The 24,027-nt window shown below is 45.5% G+C and overlaps 1 protein-coding gene across 4 annotated transcripts in view; it reads left to right on the top strand.

Annotated features, from left to right (window-relative positions):
• The window catches only part of BASP1 (brain abundant membrane attached signal protein 1), a 382,331-nt gene that overhangs the window by 38,915 nt on the left and 319,389 nt on the right, over positions 1-24,027 (top strand). For 2 of the 4 annotated variants that reach the window (XM_069620423.1, XM_069620422.1), the window contains exon 2: positions 11,175-11,196. The exons of the other annotated variants lie outside the window; for them this stretch is intronic. In XM_069620423.1, the coding sequence (XP_069476524.1) occupies positions 11,175-11,196 (22 nt within the window). The remainder of the gene's footprint in view (positions 1-11,174; positions 11,197-24,027) is intronic. 4 annotated transcript variants of the gene reach the window in all.

The raw sequence follows: 24,027 nt of genomic DNA, 5'->3' as shown, positions 1-24,027 counted from the left end.
TTCCTTTTAAAGAAAAAAAAAATAGGTCATGTCCACCCGTTGTGCGGCACAACGTTACAACACGAGTGGATCTTTCTTTTACATTGCATTGCATGTAATTGGTGTGGCAGATCAATTCTGCCTATAAGACAAGCTATGCTGGGACAAGTTTTGGCTTTGTGAGAAGTTATTTTGTGGTACACAAATATTGTGCAGTCCTAGCCACAAATCGACTTTAAGATTTCCAGCACACATGAACATCAGCCATTCCATTAGAAGTAAACAGAAGTGTGGCAAAAGAGCAAGAAGAATTCCTCCAAGTAAACTTTTCTGACATGCTTGCAGATTGAATGTATTCTGTTCCTCCGAGCTACTTGAGAATCGATTTAGTCCTGGCATGGTTTTACACTGTAACTGCAGGCGTGGCTTCCTCAGGTGCGTGCAGCTGTCCCTCCCTCCCGCGATGCAAGGCCAGTAGTGCTCTTGTTCATAGGGCTTTATTGTATTTCATTGTATGCTTGTTAGGCGCTTGTACAATAAGAAATGCCATTTCAAAGCGCCCACAGGGCAAGGGGGGAAGCAGGAGTGAGAAATACATTAAAATACAAAAAAACACTATACTTAAGAATAGTAGGGGGGAGATGACAAATCTACTATGCCTTGTGAGTATTCAGAACGGGCAAGTGCAGCAAGGAAGAGGGCAGGGGGGAAATGCTGGTATGATATGGCATTTATAACGCGCCTATACACAAGTGTTTCAAGGCGCGACAAGGTAAGGGGAACAAAGGGAAGACCGAGACAACGATCCTATAGGCCAGGTGACATTGAGATCGCGCAAGTGCAGGGGAGTAATTGTGATGTACTCTGTTTTTCTACCACAAAAACTTGGCTTCCTTATTCGAAATCCAGCCTCTTTGTAATCTTTCAGTAGGGTCGGCATTTACCTTTCTGATAGCACTGATCATCATTCAGCTCTCTTTCACCTTTGTGTGCATACATATCTCTATCCAAAATGACGATCACCCCACCTGTGTCTGCTTTTCTTTTTTGTTTTACTTCGTTTATTTTAAATCAAGGCAGGATGGCAAATCTACAAATCATGACCTATCACAAGCAATGCGTATTCAAGTTCTTCGATCCCCAGTCCTTATTTCCCCCATCAGGCTTCCTCCTTCCCACCTCCCTCTGGCCCCCCCCCCCTCATGTTCGGAGGCAGAATTTTCTTTCTGGGTTGTCCAGTTCGCCCCCTAGCGTATATGTGTCTTCTCCCGGGTCCTCTTGGTGTTTCAAGATCCATCGGGCCCTGGTCGGTTTGTAGGTTTGGGCGGGGAAGCGCTGGTCGTATTCCAGCACTGGGCTCCAAACATTCTGAAAGCGGTAGAGCGTTCCCGCCTGTGCTGCCGTGACCTTCTCCGCGATCAGGATGTCCCAGAGTTTAGACCACCATTGGGCTATGTGAGGACCTTCTGGGGATTTCCAGGCCCTAGCTAACACCGTTTTCCCCGCCAGAAGGCAGTGTGTCAATAGTTTACACTTGGTCCCAGAGCGCGGGTAAATCGCGGGGATCGGGGCCCCCAGCAGGACTGGTTCAGGTTCCAGAGGAATCGCCGTTCCTGTAATTTGTGCGATGGTCTCTAGGCATGTCCTCCAGAACTGTCGTATCTCTGGGCAAGCCCACCACATGTGGAAGAGCGAGCCTGGGTGACCACATCCCCTCCAGCAGGCATGATCCACCTGTGGGTTCATGTGGTGAAGTCGAAGGGGTGGGTAATACCACCGGAGGAGCACCTTGTACGCACGTTCCCTATTGGTAACGCATGTGGAGGAGGTATGCGTTCTGGTCCAGATGTCCACCCAGGTTTGGTCCTTGACCGGATGGCCCAGGTCCACCTCCCATTGAGCCATGCAGCGGGTCTTTGTGGACAGGAAGTCCCTTAAGAAGCGCCTATATAGGGTGGATACCCTGCCCCGGGTTGGAAGGTCCCCCAGTGGCAGCTCCAGGGCGGTGGGCGGGCGAGTTGCTGCCTGCAAAGTCTGGGGGTGCGAGCACCAGTGGCATAGCTGAATATAGGTGAATCTGTCCCTTTCCTGAAGTTGGAACTTCTCCTTACATTGGGCGAAGGTGAGGGGTGTCCCTCCCATATATAGCTGGTCTATGGTCTCCAGCCCGCCCTCTATCCAGTTCCGGAAATTGCGGGGGTCTGCTCTGGGTGAGAAGGATGGGTTATGGAAGACCGGGGAGCGTGGGCTCAGTCCTCTGGGCACTCCCTTCTGCTTTAGAGCCCAGTCCCAGGAGCTAAGGGTGTGTTTAGTTGATAGGAGGAGGTCTCCCCAGTGTGTTCGGCGGAATGTGTGGCAGAAATCGCAAGGGTAAAGGTGTTTGTGATTGTTCCAGCTCTACCCACCTGGGGCGGTTTGTTATGGTCTGCCATGCCTGAACTTGTGCTAGTTGTGCCGCCACACTGTAGGCCCTCAAGTCCGGGACCCCCAGACCTCCTAGCTTGGAGCACCCCAGCATCGTTTTGAGAGGGATTCTCGCTCTCTTACCTTTCCAGGTGAATTTCAGCATTTTCCTTTGGATGTCCTTAAGGGTTGGTGTGGGGATCGCTACTGGGAGGGAGGCGCAGGCGTATAGGAACCTCGGCAGTAGGTTCATCTTGCATGCTGTGATGCGCCCCAGCAGTGAGATCTCTTGGGTCTCCCATCGTTTCAAGTCGCCTTCCAGTTCTTTCAGTAGCCGGGGGAAGTTGGCTTTGTATGTGTCTCTTGGGTTAGCCAGGATGTGGACCCCTAGGTAGGGGATGGCCTTCTTCACCCATGTCATCGGGTGCATCGTCGTCAGTGGCTCTCGTTCTGCTGGAGTGAGCCCGATGCCCATGGCCGAGGATTTGTCAAAGTTTATAGTGAAGCCAGAGACCTCACCATAGATGGTAAGTTCTCGTATTGCCTGTTTCAATGATGATTGGGCGTCTGAGATTGTGAGCAGGACATCGTCCGCATATAGGGCGATTTTATGTTGGTTGGGGCCGTCCTGCAGCCCTTTAATTCGATCGTTTCCCCTAATCCTTTGGGCCAAAGGCTCCATGGTGAGAGCGAAGAGTAAGGGTGATAGCAGGCAGCCCTGCCAGGTTCCGCATGATAGGGGGATCGGAGCTGAGCTGTGCCCATTAATTCTTAGACTCATACTTGGGCTCTTATAGCTGGCCAGCACCATTGACTGAAAAGTTGACCCGAAGGCCTCTAGGGTGAGTTTCATAAAGGGCCAATCTACTCGATCAAATGCCTTGGCTGCGTCCAGAGCCACTAAGACCAGTTTTTGGGAGTTCCGAGAGGCGAGGTCCACAAGGTTCAGGGTTCTTCGTATGTTGTCTCCCGCTGATCGATGGAGGATGAAGCCTGCTTGGTTGGGATGAATGATCTTCGGGAGAACGCGATTCAGGCGGTTTGCCAGGATTTTTGAATATATATTTGCATCAATGTTTAGGAGTGCTATCGGTCTGTAGGAGGCTAGACTCCTTGGGTCCTTTACCGGTTTGGGCAGGAGGATGGTGGTTGATTCCTGCATTGATGGGGTGACCGCGCCTGTGTCTCTGAAGGAGTTGAACAGGGTCACCAGGTGGGGGGTCAGTTGAGGCCTGAAAAGTTTATAGAATCTGGTCGAAAAGCCGTCCGGGCCCGGGGCTCGTGTTTTAAGCGACTTGATGGCCTCCTCGACCTCCTCCCCCGTGATGAGCTCCTCCAATTCGTCTCTCGTCGCGTTGGCGAGACTGGGAACCGCTGCCTTCCGTAGATATTCCACCTGTTGCGGTCGGTTCCGAGGGGTTGCCTTCATGATTTGGGTCAGGTAGTCTGTCGCGAGCTGTTGTTTTTCGGGCTCCGAGTATCGGGTGACCCCCTCGGGATCACGTAGGCCTGCAATCGTGTTGACGCGTCTCCGTTTGGCTAGTTTGGCCACCAGGAACCTGTTTGCTTTGTTGCCCTTCGCGTAATATGATTGTTTGGCTTTTGCCATCATTAGGGCGGTTTGTTCCGCGTAGTGGGCTTCAAGCTTCTTCCTCGCTGTTTGCATGATCCGTTGCGTCTTAGGGGACCAGCCTTTTTCTTTGTGGATTGCCTCAGCCTCCTTTAGTTCGTCCTCTAAAGCAATTCGAGTCTGGCGTCTGTTCCGGTGATAGGCCGCTCCCTGAGCGATGAGGGAGCCCCTGATTACTGCCTTCATGGCGTCCCAGTTATTTGCCAGTGAGGTGTCCGAGGCTGGGTTTTCGTCAAAGAAGTTTTTAATTCCTGTCGCGATCTTGTGTCTCGTAGCCATGTCATTGAGAATCGGGTCATACAAAGACCATTTGCGTGGGTTATTGAGATTGGGGTCCTGAACCCGGAGTTCCAAGAATACTGGAGCGTGGTCGGACATGGCTCTCGTGCCGATGGAGACCTCTTTGACTGAGGGGAAGGTGTGTGAGGCGATCAGAAATAAGTCAATCCTTGAGAAAGTGCGGTGTACGAATGAGTAGAAGGAGTAGTCTCTTTCGTCGGGGTGAAACACCCGCCATGAGTCTATCTCTAGAGACCTGAACAGCCGGAGGAGGCTGAGTGCTTGGGCGAAATCGCTTGGAGTCGGGGGGTGTGACCTGTCCTTAGTGGGGTCGGGAACCCCATTGAAGTCCCCTCCGACGATTGTCTGGCCCTCCACAAAACTGGCGAGGGTCGTGCCCAAGGAGTCGTAGAAGAGTGATTGTCCCGTGTTAGGGGCATATACCGAGATGAGGGTGTATATGTCTCCCAACAGGAGGCATTTGACTGCTGTGTATCGGCCTTCCGGGCATGTTTTTTTTTCCAGGATTTGTGGGTTCAAGTCTTTTCTAAAGAGAATCGCCGTGCCCCCCTTTTTGCTTGAGCCGGAGGCAAAAAATTGAAGCGGGAACGATTCGAAAAACGAAGCCGGGTCACATCCGCCGGCAGCAAGTGGGTCTCTTGGAGCATAGCTATCACATCGTTTTCGTCCTGGAGCTTTAGTAAAATTGCCTTTCGTTTGTTAGGGGAGTTCAGGCCGTTAACATTTAGGGAGAGGATTCGCAGAACCTGGTGGTCCAGAGGTGTCCCATTCTCTACCTCTTGAGTTGGGGGTGGGGGGGGGGGGAGTCCGGGTCGATGGTTCAGCTGCCATGTTTGTCATAAGATTTTGTAGTACCATCCTGCACTTGAAGTTTTAACGCGGGACCCGAACGGGGGGCCGCAACTTTAACTGGTGGGTAGACCGACATTGTAGGTACGGGCCTACCCTTGGCCAACGGGGCCGGTTGTCCCATCGTGTATCAAGTACTGTGGGTTTCCAAGGAACGAAAGTTGGTAAGTGTCCTTGGAGTGGGTATGGTCCGCCGTCTCTGCCCTCGAAGGTCGTCAGATTAAGCGTTATGTGGCGGATCCGGATTCAGGCCGGGTCAGAGGAGACCAGGGAGAGATGTAAATGGAACCTGGAGGTGCGGGGGGCGCCATTGTTCATTTCTTTTTGCTGATCTGCTGGGTTGATGGCCATGGCGTATGTTAAGGTTTCGGGAAGGAAAGCGGTCCGGAGACCTCAGCTCCCTCCGGGGTAGGTGTGGAGAGTTCCTGGGGCGAAGATGGATGCATGATCTGCTCCACATCCTCCAAGTGGCTGATCCGGCGTAGGGTGCCTTTGTATGTGAATTGTAGAGCCGCTGGAAACAGCCATCTGTAGCGGACTTGCTGCTCCTGGAGGAACAGTGCCAGGGGTCGGAGTGCTCTTCTTTTCTGGAGGGTGAGTGGTGAGAGGTCCTGATATATTTGGAGTGGCGTGCTCTGAAATGTAATTTCCTCCCCTTGGCGGCTGATCGCTGAAATCGCTTCTTTGGTTGTAAAGAAGTGGACCCTCGTAATGACATCTGGGGGGGGGTGTCAGAGACAGCCCCGCGACGCGGGCGAAGTCTGTGGGTGCGATCTAGCAAGAGCTGAGATTTATCCAGGTCTGGGAGGAGGGCCTCGAAGAAGCGTCCCACGTAGTCCGCTAGCTTGTTGTCAGGGACGGAGGTCGGGACCCCCCGGATGCGGAGATTATTGCGGCGCACCCTATTTTCAAGGTCCTCATGTTTAAACTCCAGGATCTCGTATTTCTGATGCAGGGAGTCGATGGCTCTTCGCATTTCCCCTAGAGTGGTGGCGTGGTCCCGCGAGTGGTCTTCGATTTCTCCGAGCCTCTGTTCGGCCTCCGTAACCCTTTGGTCCGTCTGTTCGATTTTGGTGGCGAGTTCTGCTAGGCATGAGCGGAACTCCGACTTGATGTCTGCCATGAAGGCTATCGGGTCCCCTTTGGTAGCGAGGGCTCCCCCGTCCTCTTGTTGTTTCTGTGAAGTGAGTTTGGTTCCTGCTTTTATCTAGCGTAGTAAGCATGGTGGAGATATCTGCGCCCTTGCCAACCTTTGTTTGCCTAGACATGATGATCATGTTTGGCGGTCTTGGCTGGAAGGGTTGCGGCGAGGCCAAGCTGTGAGTGGGTCGCTGGCTGGATGGGTGGGCCGGGGCGCCCCAGGAAGCACCGAGTGGTGCGTGAAAGGAGTGCCCGCGAGGTCAGGCCTCTCTTGATGGCTCTAGGGGCTTATCTCATGGCCTCCGTGACACCCCTGTCGACCCGGCCGAGTGCAGCCCCTGATGGAGTTCTCATATATTCTTCGGGCAACCTCCGTCTGCTGCTCCTCTTCGGTCCCCCTGAAGCCCGTCGCCATCAGGTTCGTAGTATATTGTTGAGTTCCGGTGCGGCCGCCATCTTGGTTTCTTCGAATGGCGACGGGGGAGCGGTTCGGTCGCTAAGTTCTAGGAGAATGCTCCAGCGTTCAGAGGTCATAGTAAGCCAGGTTGTGCCCCATCGGTTCCGATCGTCGTAGATAGCATTGGCGAATTGGATACTCGGTCAGAACCGCTTGAATTTGGCGGCGGACATCCCACGGGCGGCCTCAAGGGAGCGACCACATCGATGGCGCTCCAAGCCACGCCCCCTGTGTCTGCTTTTCTTATGACTATGTCCTTGTTTTGAGCAAGGCCTAGCAAGGCTGATCTTTTTGTTCTTGTTAAATTCAGATAAGTTTTTGAATTCACGTTTTTATTTTACAGTTCTTTAAATTTGCGTAAAACTCTGTTCTCAAAAGCTTGAGCTTCTGTGCAATGGTCCTGGGCAGGTGGGCAGACACTGGCTTTATTACGTAAACCGGAGGCATTTGTAATATCTAGTGGTTCTTTACCATGGAAAACACTGTTGTAAATGCACTTTCTGCATAAATTCATTAAACTCTAGTCTAAAAACAAATTCATTATGCATATGTGTGTTAACAAAGCCCAATCCTCTCTAGTACATTAATTTCCTCTTGGTTTGGAGTATGAAAGTTTACGCAAAGGCTTTCATACTCCGAGTTACTCTGGGTTCATGTTCTCAGTATTGGTTTTCTGTCTCTAAAAAAACGCTGTTCAATATTTCACCTTCTGCCTCTGCTACGTCTATTGAAATATCTTCTTCCTCAAAAGGCACCTCTTCTTGAGGTCCCACCAGAACTGTATTCCCCATTATTCAGTCCAGGCTCTTTGTTTGAACTCCCTTCACTCAAACTGAAAGAGGAATCCCTAAACCTAACCGTTTTCTTTTTGCCTTCTTGAAGACTGGTTTGTTTCCTCTTTGCAATCCCTAGGATTCTAATTCTCTTGAGTATACCTGAAGGTCTTTTCATGGTGGAGAGCCGCCTTCATTATCCTCACTCTTTCCCTTGTTGTATAGTTCTTAAATTCATTCATTTCTACTGTTAGTTCTTCTAAGCGTTGCTTATAGACATCTATTAGAACTATCTCACACTGGAACACCCTCCCAGCCCAAATCAGAATGATCAAATCTCATACAGCCTTCCGCAAGGCAATAAAAACCAGCCTCTTTGTATGACAGCCTCTCATTCTAACCTGTTTTGTGTTCCTTGCCCCCTGTCGCTCTCATACTATGTACCGTTCTGTAACTAAGCAATTGTATCTAACTGGGGCCGCTCACATGTAACCCTGAAGCAAGCCTATTTTCAGTCTTCTTGCAGCGCCTCGTTGCCCAAGGGTTGTAGTGCGCTTTACAAATCCAAAATAAATAAATAAAATGAATAAATCTTCTTGATTTTCTTCTTCTAATGTCTGTAGGCATATTGCTATCTTATCAGTGATCTCCTTAGCAGTGTCTATTATAAAGATCACCCAGTCCCTCCTACGTGTGTTGGTTATATAACTCCACTGGACAATAAACTCTTTATTGTCCAGGAAAAGCTGTGTCTCATTCCTCGCAACAATTTCTTGTGCAAGAGTACCGTTTCTAAGATACTCCAGCATAATCGAGCCGTGAAGCTCTGTCCGAATAAGTCTTTTTTTTAAAGTTGGGATAACTCCTCCCAATTAGTTAAGTAGGTTTTGTTATCTGTTTTGCTTCCAAACGGAAGGCTTTTGTTAAAAGTTTCATGACATATCTTTTTTACATCTTTCCCCAGCAATTTCCACAAATCGCACAGATTACCACATGCATGAATATTGCAACCCCAAAGCCAGTCTCGCGACTACTACTAAACCTTGATTAGGGACTTGGGGGCTGTGCGTACAGTTGTTAACAATACGCCACCTGTTCACACAGGATAAAGGGCTTTGTTTATACGTTTTTAGGTTTACATTTCAGATTTACCTGCAATTCATGGAGTCTCCACTTTTTAAAATCTTACTGTGGTTGCCCTCCCAAAATTGGGAATCCCTATAAACGATTCAGTTCTGAGCGCATGCTATTCAAAGGAAGCCTCACTCTTGGACTATGTTACTCTATAAAATACCAGCAACCTGTCTGATTTTTCACCTTGAAGGATTTGAACTAAAACTTTAGCAAAATCTTTAGGCTCCACCTTCGACCGCAGCCTCTCTTTCCAGAAACACATGACCAAGAAGGCCCAAATAGCCTGCCTCCAAATCTTCACTCTTTAAAAAAAGAAACCCTTCATCCTGCCGAAGGACCTCCTGCAACATAGTACAAGCCCTCGTGGTCTTGCACATTGATGGAAGAAACACCCTTCTAATGGGTCTCCCAGCCACTCACTTGGCTCCCTTAAAAGCAGCATGTCTTAGTACGGGGTGCAGAAATTTGATTGAACCACCCCATCCGATTTGAACTACATTGGCTTCTTTCTTCTCCAGGTTCTGATACTGTTCAAGATGGCATGTATCCTCTTCAAAGCAGTCCTACCTCACCAGCCTACCTGGTGGCAAAGCTCCACATACCTAGTGGCACATGCTCCTCATGCAGCTGATAGACCAACCGGCTCGAATCACAACTTGTCTGCAAAAAGGAAGGACACAGACAATCTTTCTTGTGTCGCACAACCCCTGTGGAACTCTGTCCCTTTATTGGCTCCGAAAGCCCCCAGAATTCTTCTCCCAATGTGGTCTTTCCACCAATGCCTGAACAAATTCGATCACGATGGCTGCAACTCAGTTAGGCACCAGCCCAAATGCTGGCTACTCGTATGCTGTTCAGGGCTCTGTTTTCTCTAGTTTGTTCTGCACTTGGAATAATACATAAGTCATATCATTGCCACTTGAAGTGAATGGCTGCGTTTTGAAAGAAAAACAAAATTGATAATACTTTACATAGTTTAGATGCATCTATACGTCAAACACATGTGCTACTCTTCGGCGCCCACCATTACTGGTTAGCAGCCCATACGTTTGTTTGTTCCCTCTTCAGTTGCCACCTAACAAAGATTCTAGATAAGGGAGGGAGTTACCATCTGTAGATGGGGCAGAACAGGATACTGTGTTTTGATCAGAACCCAAGGAGTAATGGTCTATGGAGAGTGAGCACTTGGTCCAGGGCGATAATGCAATTTGCAGAGTCCCCAAAGTTTATGAATGGGAGGTTATCACAGGTACTGCTGGCATGGGCCAGTTTTGTAATTCCCACCACAAACCAAATTGTGTTTAGGTGCTTGAAAAATATGTATTACTGTTGTACACATTGATACTCGCCTTGGCAACAGGTTGGGCATCCAAATTGTTACCTGCTGTTTTGGGCTAAGCGCGCATCTCTAGCAGTAATTGTACTTGGTGTTATTATAAGAATCTCACCACAGGCATAGCTGGATGTATATTTTTGCATACTGTTGTATAATTTAGTGTGTTTTGGAGTACAGCGCCGCTACATATGATCACATTATTGCTGTAATATGGTACACATATAGCCAACATATGCTGCCAGTGTAACATATGGATATGCAAATGGAGACAGGTTGCAAATTTAAAAACACCAGAATTCTTTTTTTCTTTTTCTTTTCTCACTTGAAATGCCTCATTCACAGGAGACCACATTGACTAACTTAATTAACAAATACTAACATTAATTCTAACTGAATAACATTATAATGTGCTCTCCATGTAGATAAAAGAGGCTGGAAAGACTTGTTCTGAGATTCAGTTTAAACGTGAAATTCGCTGGTTTTTCCTGGCTGTGCTGAGATGTGAAGGACGGAAAAGCAGAAGGAACGGAAAGGCAGCAGGAAACAGAAAAAGAAAGTTATTACAGGATGAAGATTCCATTGTTTATGAAACAGGGGTGGCAATCTAATACACTTTCTGTTAATATGATTGGAGGGAAGTATATCTGAAGACAGGCTACGTAAGCCTAGTGGGTGTAACGGAGGTTTTTTGGATTAGCTCTGACAGAATTGAAGGGAGAAGACATTTTGCGGAGCTGCAGGGAGGTCGCATTTGCTGGGCTGCTGTGAGGAGCCGGACTGCTGCCCTTCAGAGACTGGATATTTTGGTCTCACTTGGCACAGGTTGGAAAACTGTGTTTCTGCTGTGCCCTTCAAATTGCAAGCTTACAAGGGCAGCCCTGGGTCACTTCTCGGAGGTGGCAAGCCAAGGGATTTCGCGTGCCAGAGAGCTACATATAACTGGTAATTATCGCGTAAAATTGAGGGAATGCCGCGTGGATGAAGTTTTTTTATTTTTTTTAAATTTTTTTCAGGCAGGATACATAGCAATAGGGAATCACTGTGTTTAACTGCCACGTTATAATGTTGCAATCCAAATACTGTCATATTGATGTAACTTACGTTTTTATTGTTACAAATGTAAAGTGAAATTCGTTGTATTATTGCATTTGTTTCTCTTCTGTTTTATTTCAGAAAGAACTGTTTCACCAGAATGGTAATGTATTATTTTGAAAGGAAACTATTATAACACACAGCCCGTGTAAGGGTGTTTTTGCTTCTGTTTTTTCTTTGGTGCATCTAAATAATATCCAACAGGGAAGGGAATGATATCTAAATGATACCTGTGCCAAGTTTTCTATACAGATGAAGCAATGTCATTAGCAATTATAAATGGCTGTGTGCGTGATTCCTCTCAGTATGTGTGTGTGGCTTCTGAGTGGAATATAATACAATAGTTCCTGCTGAGCGTACATGAATCAGCAGAGCGAGGCCTCTGGAAACATCTCACTAATGTAAATAAATTAGTGATAATACCACAGGGGTTTGTGAATGCTATTTGTGAAAATCATGGTATCCGTGAACGCAGGTCCGAGGCCTCTAGTGATCACACGAACAGTCTAAGCAAAAAGAAGGGGGTTTGTATATTGGGGCCACAAATAGAACAGAAAATTATGCTCACCAAAATACCACCAACAAAATGTATTTGTGTACTGAAATAATGCATAGCCACTATACCACTATGAAGCCAAACCCAATCTAAATGCAAGGAGTAGCCATTGCTAAATGACATTTATTTTTGGCGGTAAGAAGATACCGCCAGGCCCCAAATCTACACAAAATACCCTACATATTTATGGTGCGTTGGCCGGAAACACAAAAAAATAAATAATAATAATTCTGGTGTTTTTAAATTTGCAACCTGTCTTCATTTGCATATCCATATGTTACACTGGCAGCATATGTTGGCTATGTCTGTACCATATTACAACAATAATGAGATCATATGCAGTTACGCTGTACTCCAAAGCACACTAAATTATACAACAATACCCTCTGGACACTGGTCTACATGCAGCTGGGCAACCATATATAGCACATGATGGAGCAGCTTGTGCACACATTTCAATGTCTCAGCAGCAGTCAAAACCCTTGGGGTCTACATTGACTCCAGGCTCTCAATGACACACCAAGTCAGTGCCATTGTGTCTTCTGCCTCCTTCACGACAAACTTATAAATGCGGTGAAACCATACTTATCTGCAACAAATTGTCTCTCCAGAGCCACCATTGGAGCAAAATTAGACCACTGAAATGTCTTATTTGCCAGCACCTCTTCCAAAAATTTGAACCGGCTCCAAGTCATTCCAAATAATGCGCTTAGGGCTGCCCTCAGCATTCCCAAAAGAGAACGCATTGCCAGCGCCAGACAAAAGGCACATTGGCTTCCAGTCAAAGAAAGGTTCATAACTCAGAAATGCCTCTCACTCGCATCACACCTTATCTTGCAGAAAAAATTACCAGCGCTACATCATCCAGACCCATAAGGACTCACCACTCCAACCAGTTTAACGTCCCCACCTTCAAAAGGGCCAAAGCAGGAAGAACCTGCTTCACGTTCCTTTCTCCCAAGCACTGGAACGCCCTCCCAACAACCCTTCGAAATGAGACATCCTATCTAGCATTCCGCAAATCGCTCAAAACTGAGCTCTTCAATTGGCTCACACAGTACTTTCTGCCTACTCACCCTGCTCCCATGATGAGGTCTCCTGCCCTAGCTAGCTCTCCGTATGTTACCTCAATCCTATTGCTTGTATCTCAGCACGTTTTGCTATTTTTTGTCATTGTTTTGCTCACCTGTCTGGCAACAGGTTCAATGTAACCAAGAACCACAGACTGGTGCTCTTGTCTTTTTCTGTGTTACCAAGTAAGCACTGCTTTAACAGTCCCATGATGCCCCAGGGCCGCTTTGTGCGTTTTAATTTCAAATAAAGAACAAAAAAATGGTTTGCATCTGTTGCCAATGTAACAATATTCAATCCTGAAACTGTTTGCTAAATGTGTTTTTACTGATGTCTCTTGCTAGGGTTCAACTTCTTGTAGTGTCGCTTTCAGTGATGCTCTTGACTCTAAAGTCTCTCTTCAACATCAATTTCTGTGATCTCAAGCCCAGGAATTTAAATACACGGGTCAAGTAGGGGGCTAGCACAACCTTTGCCACACAGAGCTGCAGTAGTCCTTGCCCTGTCAAAGTGACACAATGTTACCAGGCTACAGCATGATACTGCACTGCAGTGCTTAACATAATCGGTCCACCTGCATACTGAGTGGAGGCTTTGAGAATTCGGGGAATGCCTGATAGAAGTGTATTTGGAATTAAGAAAGAGTTGCAGAATCCCAAAATAATTGAGTGGACATACTCATTTTTAGGAGAACAGGGTTTTTGTTATTAAATGGAACATGTTGCAGGGACCTGCGGTGCATCTATGTTCTTGGTTCTCAAATGACCACGTATTTTGTCACTTGCTGCTTCTGACCCAAGCGTCACCCTTATCTTCCATTGGTTCTTTTCCAGTGAGTCGTGAGCTGTGGTAGAAGTGTAACAAAAAAAGTAGTGGAACTGTGGTTCGGCAGGGGAGAGGGTAGACAAAAGGATAGTGCAACATGTGACGCAGTGTTGCGGCTGGGTCATTGCATTAGTCTAACTAGTAACTAAGGCTCCTAATACAACTGGTCACGTTACACTTGCACAAGGACATGACACGGACAAATCCTCCTTAGAATGGTGAATATGTTCGTAAAAAGTAGAGGAATGGCAAACAGAAAAAAGTAGTGGAACACTGCTCCCGACCGTTCCTGCTCACTTCGATCACTGGTTGCAAGTTCTCTCCTCTTTCTCCCTGTCTTTGCTGCTCAAGAACTGCATTTGCAAGGGAGAATACCACTAACTAGTGTTTCTGGATGGGGGTGCTCCGGTTACATCCAGGGGAACATGCAACCCCCTGATCTCATATGGCAAGTGCAACACTACCCACAGTTGGGTGCAGGTGTTGCTATTCGATGTGCAGCAGCTTCCATTCTGGGGAAGATTGGTGGTCAGATCTGTGTTTTCAAGCAACACCAGGAGGAGGCAGGCCTCTATCATCCACCAGAATCACGAATGTGGTATCTACGGTGACTTAACCCCTGTGTAAACCGGCTGCTACAGCAACAGTAGCTAAGCATGTTAGTCCTGGTACAGTGATGCAGTATACTCTGCATTCCACATGCTTCTTCTCTGCTCACCACTTCCTCTTCCATTTGTCTGTGTCTGGGCCATTCTGACAACTCGGACTCTACATCACTGGGATTCAGTGACCTTATTCCCTTCTGCAGTATGCTCCATGACCAATTGGGTACATCATTTGTCCATTGCCCTTCTTCACCTTTGCCCAGGCTAGTTTGTCATGAATCTCTACTTTTCACACCTGTTACCAGTTATTTCTGTTCCACATAATCCAACTTGTCAAGTATGATTGTGTTTTCCCCATGCAGCCTGATGGCTTGAAGAGATTCTCAGGTTAATCCGCTATTGTAGTCCAGTTCGACTTGGCTGGTGCAAGGATAATTGGCGCCCCATGCCAAGTGCTGTTTGTTTATGCTCAAAATGGCCCTCACTTCGTGTCTCTCTGCTCATGGAGCCCAAGACAGCCAACTAGAACAACATTATTCGAGCAGTAGTCCAGCCTCAGACCTCCTGATATGAAAGGAGGAGGGATCTATTCCTCACCCAGTCTACCTTGCAGAGTCTTTCACAGAGGACTGACTGCAGGAGAATAAACTTCTTTTCTACCCTACTACCACCACTCACCAGCGTTTCATGGGCAGGGTGGAGGTTATCCCCACAGCAGGAGGAGCGAAACATAGCAATGTGATGTATGTTAGGCTATGTCATGGTAAGTCAGGTTCTACTATGCCAGGCATGATCGAATGGGCCCGAAGTTTGTAATCCATTTCCCAGACCCTCCCTTCATGCTTTTGTGGTGCAGGAGCAATAAATGTGAAGTTTAAAACCTCAATTAACATTGTGGAGATGGGTCTCTCTGGTTCTGTTCATCTGTGTCATGGTCCCACTGTGTGTTTGTCCCTACCTCTCTCTGTGCCTCCTTTTCTCCCTCTCTCTCTGTTCTCTCATGCTCTCGTTCTCTCTCTTTCCCCCTTATCTCAAGTGTTGGTCATTTGAGTTCAAATGGGTCAACAGCCACTTGTAGTGCTGATTTTCTCTCCCCCTCGCCCCCTTCAGTCCTGTATATTAGGGGAGGCCTCTGTGTCTTGGTTTCTATCGTTCATTGGTGTACTGTGATGCTCCATCTTGTGATCCCAAAGTAGACCTCTGCCTGACTTTTCCAAGAATGGTAATGTTCCCTACATTGGGTCTACCCTATGGATCCTAGGATATTGATCAGGCTGTGGTGTGTCCCTGCTTTAGTAAACGGGTATGTGGGTGCTGAATCAATGCAGTGGTGATACATTTGGAATGTATAGATTGGGTCTGCGAAGTCTCCAGAATTTACTATGGGCTGGAATCATCTCTGGTCCAGAGAGCCCTCTTAAACCCAACGTAGGGATAAGTAATGTGACTACATCCCAGCACTAGTCTGCCTTTTGTGGAGTCCCCATATAGTGCAGCCGGACATGCATAACGCACTGACAAGTGCCACTAAAGTTGTGAATGATGTCTTTAAATCCAATATCATATGTTTGCCAATATCACTGGCCTAGTGTCTTTAAAAAAACACCACTTAATACTAATTTGCCAAAGGTTCTTGCATGTGTTCCTTGATGGAGAACTGTGTGGTGGGTATCCACAAGAATGTTTGCCTTCCTCTAAATCGGTGAAGCTATTTTGTTGAACTTTACAATGGAAATACCATTTTTGGCAAAAAAGCTGGCGACGAGGGGGGAGGGGGGATTTCACTTAAACAATGTGCAAGAAGCTTGTCCTAATAGGCAGACTTTCGTATCTGCCACTGCTGGCATGGCACCAGTCCCTTTTTGCTGGTATTCAAAATCAGCTGATATTCGTTTGTCTTGTATTTTCAATCACTAAATAATAATGCTAGCAACCGCCTAACATATACATAAAGTTGTCATTTCTCTCGCCGACGACAACATATTTAATTGTCTACGCATTTTCTGAATTTGCCACTGACTGGCACGTTATTATAAACGCTATGAACTAACAAAGCAATCCTCATACTGACCTTCAGCTAAGCAGAAGAAGGGCCAATGTGAAATGGAACTTAATTTAAAAGCAGGTCTAGCAAGCCAGTTCGTGTGAACTAGGGCACATGACATAAGCTTATCAATCGTCTGTCTTTGGAAGGTAATGAATAGCAATGAGACTTCCGGGCAAAAGCTTCCTGGAACCTCTAGGGACTAGAAAATGGAAGTCACGTGTACAGTACGGGCTGTTGCATGCTGCTGTCAATATAACGGATCGGTCATTACAGCTTCCTGTATAGCATAGATGGCAAAGTTCTCTAAATCAGTCTGTTTCCACAATTGCTCTACTGGTTTCCGTTAAAGATCTGCAATTAGGCGAATATGTTTTGTTGTGGGCCTCTACAAAATGATGGTGAACAAAGTGTTTTTGCCGTGATTGTTTTCTTTATCTATTTTTAACTTCTTAATGTGTCAGAACACTCCAGAGAATTATTTAAATGTTTGGGTTTTATTTGATTACTTGTGTATTCTGTGAGATCATAGCCATGCAGGCCATTGCACAAGTTTATGTTATGTGCAAACTGTTGCCACAGAAACTGAACTTCATTTGATTACTGCAGTAAGACAGAAAATACCTAAATGCCGTCTTCAGCCCTCCATCAACTATACATGCGCATCCCTCCTTTTTGTGGTCTCTTCATCTTCATCCTACAAAGTTCCCCATGACCCTCTCATAATATCTCCCCCCTCTCCTCCTCCTCCTTTATGCACTTCAATTCTCCCTTAAATCTAGTGATTTACCCCGTTGATCGGATTCCAGCGATGAGACCAATATGACCTGTGTGGCCCTCTATAAAGCATCAAACTCACAATGTGGTCCTTTCACCCTCCACACATCCACCCTGATGTCGAACCTCTCATTTTCTTTTTGAAATATAATTATTAAGAGCATTGTTGTTCCAGTTCCTGCTGGTTTATCACAGAAACCGCTTATATGGAGCAAAGAAAGGTGGATTTTCAATTCTGAAAAGATTATTTACTGCAATGAACCATGGGAGATGTTTGTATTTATTTAGTTATTTATTTGGGTGTTTTTCTTTTCTTGTTTTCCAGGGCGCACCCTTCTCTTTCAAATGCTAAATAAATAACAAATACAAAATGACTGCTATTGATTTTGTTGCAGAGCTTTGCGCCTTCATTCTGTATTTTTGGAAGTTGCTTATTCATAGTGAAACTTCTTAGTACGCGTATTGCCTAATATCTTAATCCTCTTCAAATGAGTTTTTGTATACACCTCATTCTTTTTGAAAACTTTTTTTTTAGGTGAACCTGTGAGCCTACACGTGCTTCAAGCTTTGCTCTTCTTCGGCGATTGAATGCAGAGGGTGTTAATTATACTTTCAACAAAACTCTTTTACGAGAATTGATAATTACTTCACATTTGATTGATTTTTATTTAAAATATTGATTGACAAAAGAATCCAAAATGTGACATTCAGGTTACTTCAACATTCAATGTTTTTATTGCCAAACCATAATCTCCATATAAAGACAAACAGAAGTCATTGAAAACAGAAATTAATTAATGATAATAAATTGATAAACATACAAATACCAATAGTAGCTTGTATTGCTTTAATTTGGGTAATTTACCTTGGTTTGGAATCTTGACATTTTATTTTAACCATGTCTATAATTAGTCTGTGTCCTGTGCACAATGTTCTGTAGTTAATCCATACGGACCTGGTTTGATGCACATCATGCTGTGCAGTAGGTGCCCAACTAAATTTGCTCGTGCAAATGGTAATAGCATTTATGATTGTGATTGCTTTATTACTATTGCTATCGATTGTACTGTGCATACAGCTATTGTGCTCAACTCGCAGTGCATTAGTTACCTGATGGCCACCTTCTCTAGCCTATTTACAGCAGTGGTGCTGTCCATTGTCCAGTCATCATTTGTCTATATCCCAAAGAGGAGAGATGTGTACAGGGATCTAGCAAGTAATTTTGATTGTTACAAATTAACCTTCTTCTTGCTCACGTTATTAGCGAAACCTCATCTCAAGCATCCCTGTTTTGGCCAGTGGTTCATGCCCAGCCATTCTAGCACGCCATTACTAATTCCTTATCAAGTCCCGCATGATAGGACACATCCTGAGATGTGTGTGTTAACGTCTCGCGAAAATGATCGACACCATGGATTTTATTGTTCTCCATAACAGTACTCATAGCTTTTGGTCTCAGCTATTCAACACGGTATAATGCATTTGTAAATAATACATTCTTTATAGATAAAAAAAAAATGTTATTAGTCCTATATTGCTTCATTTTGCCAACTCCAAACTGGAGAGAGAAAGGCATTCAGTCCTTGTATTTTCTACTAATTCGGGCACTTGTAGTTTTTTATTTTTATTTTTTAATTTAGGGCTAAATAGCCTAAATCTTCAATAAAAGAACTGGACTGGGTGGCTTTCTGACACGGAACTCTGCTTCATGCTGTTTAGTTTCGTAATGGTAAAGGTGAGAATCTTCATTCCCAATGCGATGCATGCGTTCCCGGTGGGAGGGGGGGCGAATACAACTTTTTTTTGTTCGTTATTCCTTCTTTGTTTTCATGGGGTGTCCCAACCTTCCCCATACTCTCATGTTGTGCTTTAACGTGCACCCCTCTACCTACACCTCCCGCTCCTATTGCCACTTTTTTGTTGTTGTTTAAATGATTTTATGGTTTCATCAATTTTCGTGTTTACCCTCGTTTTGTGTGTGTGTCAGTTTTTTTTTTGTCACTTTATGGGCTGCATTCTTGGCTGTAATTGTAGCAAAGACCTTAACAGACCTGCACAGACAAGGATACACATGGGTGGGATTTTGCTTTGAAACAATAAACTTGCTGTCGTTTTGTATTAAGGTAAGGGAATAAGTGGGGCAGGTCTGGTCTGAGGAGGTAGCATGTGCTATTATTTTGGTTAGTGTCCGGTAGACTCAATGACAAACTCCCACTAATTGGCCACATGATGTATGATATTACTGTCTGTTGCATGAACACTTTTGTGCAATGTATCAGAATACACTTTAAGGTCTAAGTTACATTATGTTGTTGCACACATTCTCAAGAAGGGCATGCTCTGCAGCTAGCCTTCTGGTGTAATATCCCTTACCACTCAAGGATCCTATAAACAGACTTCATTGCAATCCCACTTCAGGACGTTACAGTCCACCTTTATTAAGCTCCTTTATGTCAAATTACAATGCTTGGTACCTAGCTCAAAGTCCTAGGATCTTGATATCAATTGGGCTGAGGCTTACCATGGCTCCTGCTCTACCACATTTCTCATGTTTTCCCCCATGCACACATCTATACACATGCACCTCGTGTGACAGTTCTGTCAGCTGGTTAGTCGAGCCCAGTTCCCCTAAAGACCATTACATCAGATGTTTCTTATAAACTAATCTGGGGAAAGCCTTCACGCGAAGAGAGCCTGTTTGAACACATCAAATGCACCATCCAAATCTAGCACCATCTGGTCTGCATATTGATTTTACGGTAAAAGCCCTTCTTTAAAAATGTTTTAGTATTATGGACATTTTCTCTCATGCTAACTGATAACTAATCGCAGTTAAAAATACTCATCCATACTACCATAACCACTTTTCCTCCCGCCCGCTCCCCCTCATCCCAAGTGTGATTCGCCTACTGAGTTGTCACGTTCGTGGTCTAATCCCCTTCTTCTTTAATCTCACGCCCTAACCTGTTCTTTGCTATCTACAAACATAACTCTGTCCAGACCATTGCAGGCTCACAATACGCTCCCTCCTGGCAATGGGTAGGCACTCCAGGACCACTATGGTGGAGATGGGTGAAGCATAAATACTTGATAACAAAACACAACACATACACCCTGGGTTGGGTTTGGTATGAGGTAAAGTGGCATTTTATTTAGCACTCTTCTGCTAATAATGGTGGCCCGACTGCATAAGGCTATGAAAGAAAGGTGGTCCGAGTGTTAGTCTGATAGTGGGAAGACTGATGCAGAAATCCTATGGCATTCATTCATGAATGCAGGTCGGAAGTACCCATTACCTGTGTGCTGATATGAAAGTCTCTGTTTGTGGTTAGTATGGGCTGAGCAGGGTAGCCGTATGGGCAGCCCTCAGATTGTGGAATGACAACATTTACAGAAGGGTCCTTGATAGAAGCTTGATAGTGTCCAAGTGCATCAGACTTGGTCGGTCAACTGAAGGAGTGTGGCTATTGTACGAATTCAAGATTTCAGTAGTTAAGGCATGATGGGGATAAGAGGGGCAATAGGAGTTTGGGTGTAGTTTTCTGCCTCTTAGTTGTAGATTTGACTTGCTGTAAGGTGAGTACAAGTGTCTGACAGCACAGTATCCATAATATTGTGTTCTCGTAGATGGTAGTGCAAAGAGTTTCACAATTGCTTGTCATAAAGTTTCATAGTTTAGTCTTTCATTTTTTTCCAAGTACTTGGTTGAAAACCCAATTCTTTAAATGTTTTCTGAAAGTCAGATGTATCTCTTCCAGATGATGCTTTGCATAGGGTGTTCTACAGCTTTGTGCCCAGAACTGAAAAAGAGGATGCAATTTTATTTTATTTCATTTTTCCGCTTTGCTGTTTGAAGTTGGGAACTAATATTAGTGCAGAATTGCTGGACTGAAGTGTTCTCGAGGGATTGTACTGTTAAAATCTACTTCTGAGGGAGGATGCCCCCCCCCTCCGTTGTATGAACAGTGGGTGATTCACAAGGTTTTGAAACTAATCCTCTTTTAAGGGAAGCCAGTGGAGAATGCATAATGCTGGTGTGGTATTTTCAAATCCCTTCTTTCTGAGTATTCTTGCTGCTGCGTTTTAAACTCTAAAGTTTCTTTAGTCGAGTAGGGGTGTCGTTTAGAGGTGCAAGTATGGATTCTTGGGTACTCTGCAGGTTAGCGGAGCAAGGCTGAACATTTTAGGGGCTCAAGATAGTGGTTTCTGTTCTACCTGTGAGAAAGAGGTGATCCAGTTAATAGCAGTTTCGTTAATACAAATATCTTCCAATCTTTCTTTTACTATTATGATCTGGTGGCTGATGGTGTCAAAAGCAGCGGAGATGTCTAGCAAGATGAGCGCACTCTCAGAGTTTTCATCCGCATTGTTTTCAAGTGTATCCCAGATGGAGCACAGAGCCGATTCTGTACCACTTAAAGTTCAAAATCTGTGCTGTGCCTCATTGTGAAGACTCCTGCAGATCCCTCCCTAAAACCCGGCCTAATGTCTCCTCCCAGGTGGCCAGGAGAGGGTAGATGCGTCCAAATCCTAATCCTAGGGGTGCTGGGTTGGAGTGGAGAGAGGGCCCAGGGTAGTGAGGAGAATCCGCAGGATGACACCATATTTTTCCTCTTAAAGGGATACTCTTACCACCATGGTAGAAGAGGTTCTCGCTTATTGTCATTTTAACATCTCTAAATGTCCTAATCTCTAAACATCATCTCGGATTCCACTCATACTCTGATGATGCGCAGCTGTACATCAGGCTTGATTATGTGGAAGAAGCTCTTGCTAAGGTAGGAAAATACCTGAAGTAAATGGGGGTAGGGGGCCTGGATGGTATAAAATTGGCTGCAACTCAACCCCAATAAAACAGAGATTATCCTGTTTGGACCTAAACATCTACTTGAGGGGAAAGTAGCCCTCCCTGTTTTTGGGGTCCAGCCTTAAATATGCCCCTAAGGTTACAAATCTTGGATCCGTTCGGCACAGTGATTTGGGCTGCAGTTGTCAAGTCTTAGCCAAAGTACATTCTATAACCAGACCTTCCAGGATTTTGCGGCATGAAATGGCAAATTTTGCGGCACAAACCTTTATTTATAGCGGCATTTTTGCGGGACATTTTGTATTAACTAGAGGGTGTAAGATTGCCACATTGCAGGAAATGAGAGTGCAAGGCTACAAGAGAACCAGGGTATCATTATTATGTATCTTTCCTATTAATTTAATAGGAGGAGTCCCAGATGTCTCTGGCTTGGCAGAGAGCGTTTGATTTGGATGCATTTTTGGTTTAATGTGCATGCCTATTTAATAGTATTAAATAAATTGATCATTATCAGTTGTAATGCTGAAAATATTCCCCTTCTATGTTCTCCAATCCCCCAAACACCCACACAGCTCTCTCACCAGCACACATCTCACCAACTCCCCATCACAACTTGCATTCCTGAACCTCTCACTCTGTCATACAAATACTCATATGCTATGTCACACTGTCAAGTCACAATTTGCACTGCCCATCCTCTGCCAGACTCCAAATCATACTCGCACCTTACACTCAATTCCTCCCGCAATATACAGTCCTTCATTCTTTTGTGCTGCTTCTGCATCTTGCATCCTTTCTCCCATTCTATCGCACTCTTCCCTTATCCTTTTTCCCAATCTGCAGCTCACTGCCTCTTTCCGGCCAACCGCTTCCTCTATGCTTTCTGGCTCATTGACCACATGCTCCCTCTACTTTCTGTACCTCCGCTCGCTCTCAGATTTAGGGCCCACAGCATCACTGCTTCCTCTGCTCTCCTGTGCACCGCTTCCTCCTCTGAACCACTGCTCTCCCTCTGCTTTCTTGCCTATCACTTCACATCTCACCCCTCTCTCTCTCTCTCTCTCTCTCTCTCTCTCTCTCTCTCTCTCTCTCTCTCTCTCTCTCTCTCCTTTCCCTCTCTCTCCTTTCCCTCTCTCTCCTTTCCCTCTCATAGTGTAACCATTTATTTTCTTTTTTTTAAAATGTAGATTTTGACCCAGATCCTCAAAAAATGGTACATTTAAAAATAGAGCCGAGGATATGCTATTTTTAGACAACCTATTTTTGGAAATGAGCAGGTCACCTTATTCTCAAAGGTGACCGGCGCATTTCCACAGGCTTGAGCTGTAGCGCAAATTGTGCACTTGCCAGCTGCCTTGAATGGTGTTCTGGGTTGTTTGACCGAAGTGTAATTATTTGTGGCGGAATTGACCGTAGTCCATTTCGCTGCAAATTGATTTGCACTTCAGCCAAACAACCCAAAATGTACCTTTCACCACCACCCCCTCCCCTACTTAACTGCTTTGTCGCTGCCGCTTCCCCTGCAACCCTGCGTTGTCATATCCGTCCCTCTAACGCGGGTCGAATCCGACTTTGAAGGGTCCCTTTTTCGTTATTTTCTTTTTTTTTTCTGTCCCCGCCTCCAATTTTGAAAAGTGGGGAACACCCCTGCAACACCCTAACCCAAATAATACTGAACTTGGGGAGCGGGTGACACACCCGCAACACATGTTCGGTATTTATAAAAATCGATCGAATAGTACTGGACGAAATAGGTCAAATTGTACCATTCGATCAATTTTTGTCATCAAAATTGGTAGTACCTTGAATAGAATCGCTCTCCCGACAGTGTTCTGCAAGCTCCCAGCACCTTTCACAGGGGCCTGCCACTGTAAAATGCGACCCAAAAAGTGCATTTTTATCCTGTTTGAGGAACAGAAATGCAAGCCACAGCAGCGGTTCATACCTTAAAAGAAATGCATGATAGGGTCAGGAAAGACCCTATCATGCATGCATTGGCACCCCCACATCCCGTGCGCGTAGGGTTGTCTACAATTTCTGCAAATTTAAAAGTGCATCTTGCTTGGAAATTAGTGATGCGGTTTTAAATTGGCAGAAACGCCACTTTATTTGATCAAGGAGATGAAAAAGGCCACCTGAATGGGCGCACATATAAAATGGCCCATTCAGGGGTCCCTTGTGGATTGGGCTGCTCTTTTTTTGGGCGCAAGTGATGAGATGTGTTGGCGCATTTCATTTCTTGCGAGGGG

Source organism: Ambystoma mexicanum, chromosome 5q (assembly GCF_040938575.1).
Source record: "Ambystoma mexicanum isolate Mex_15411 chromosome 5q, UKY_AmexF1_1, whole genome shotgun sequence".
NCBI lineage: Eukaryota > Metazoa > Chordata > Amphibia > Caudata > Ambystomatidae > Ambystoma > Ambystoma mexicanum.
The sequence above is the reverse complement of the archived record's forward strand: the minus strand, read 5'-3'. Positions and strand labels throughout refer to the sequence as shown.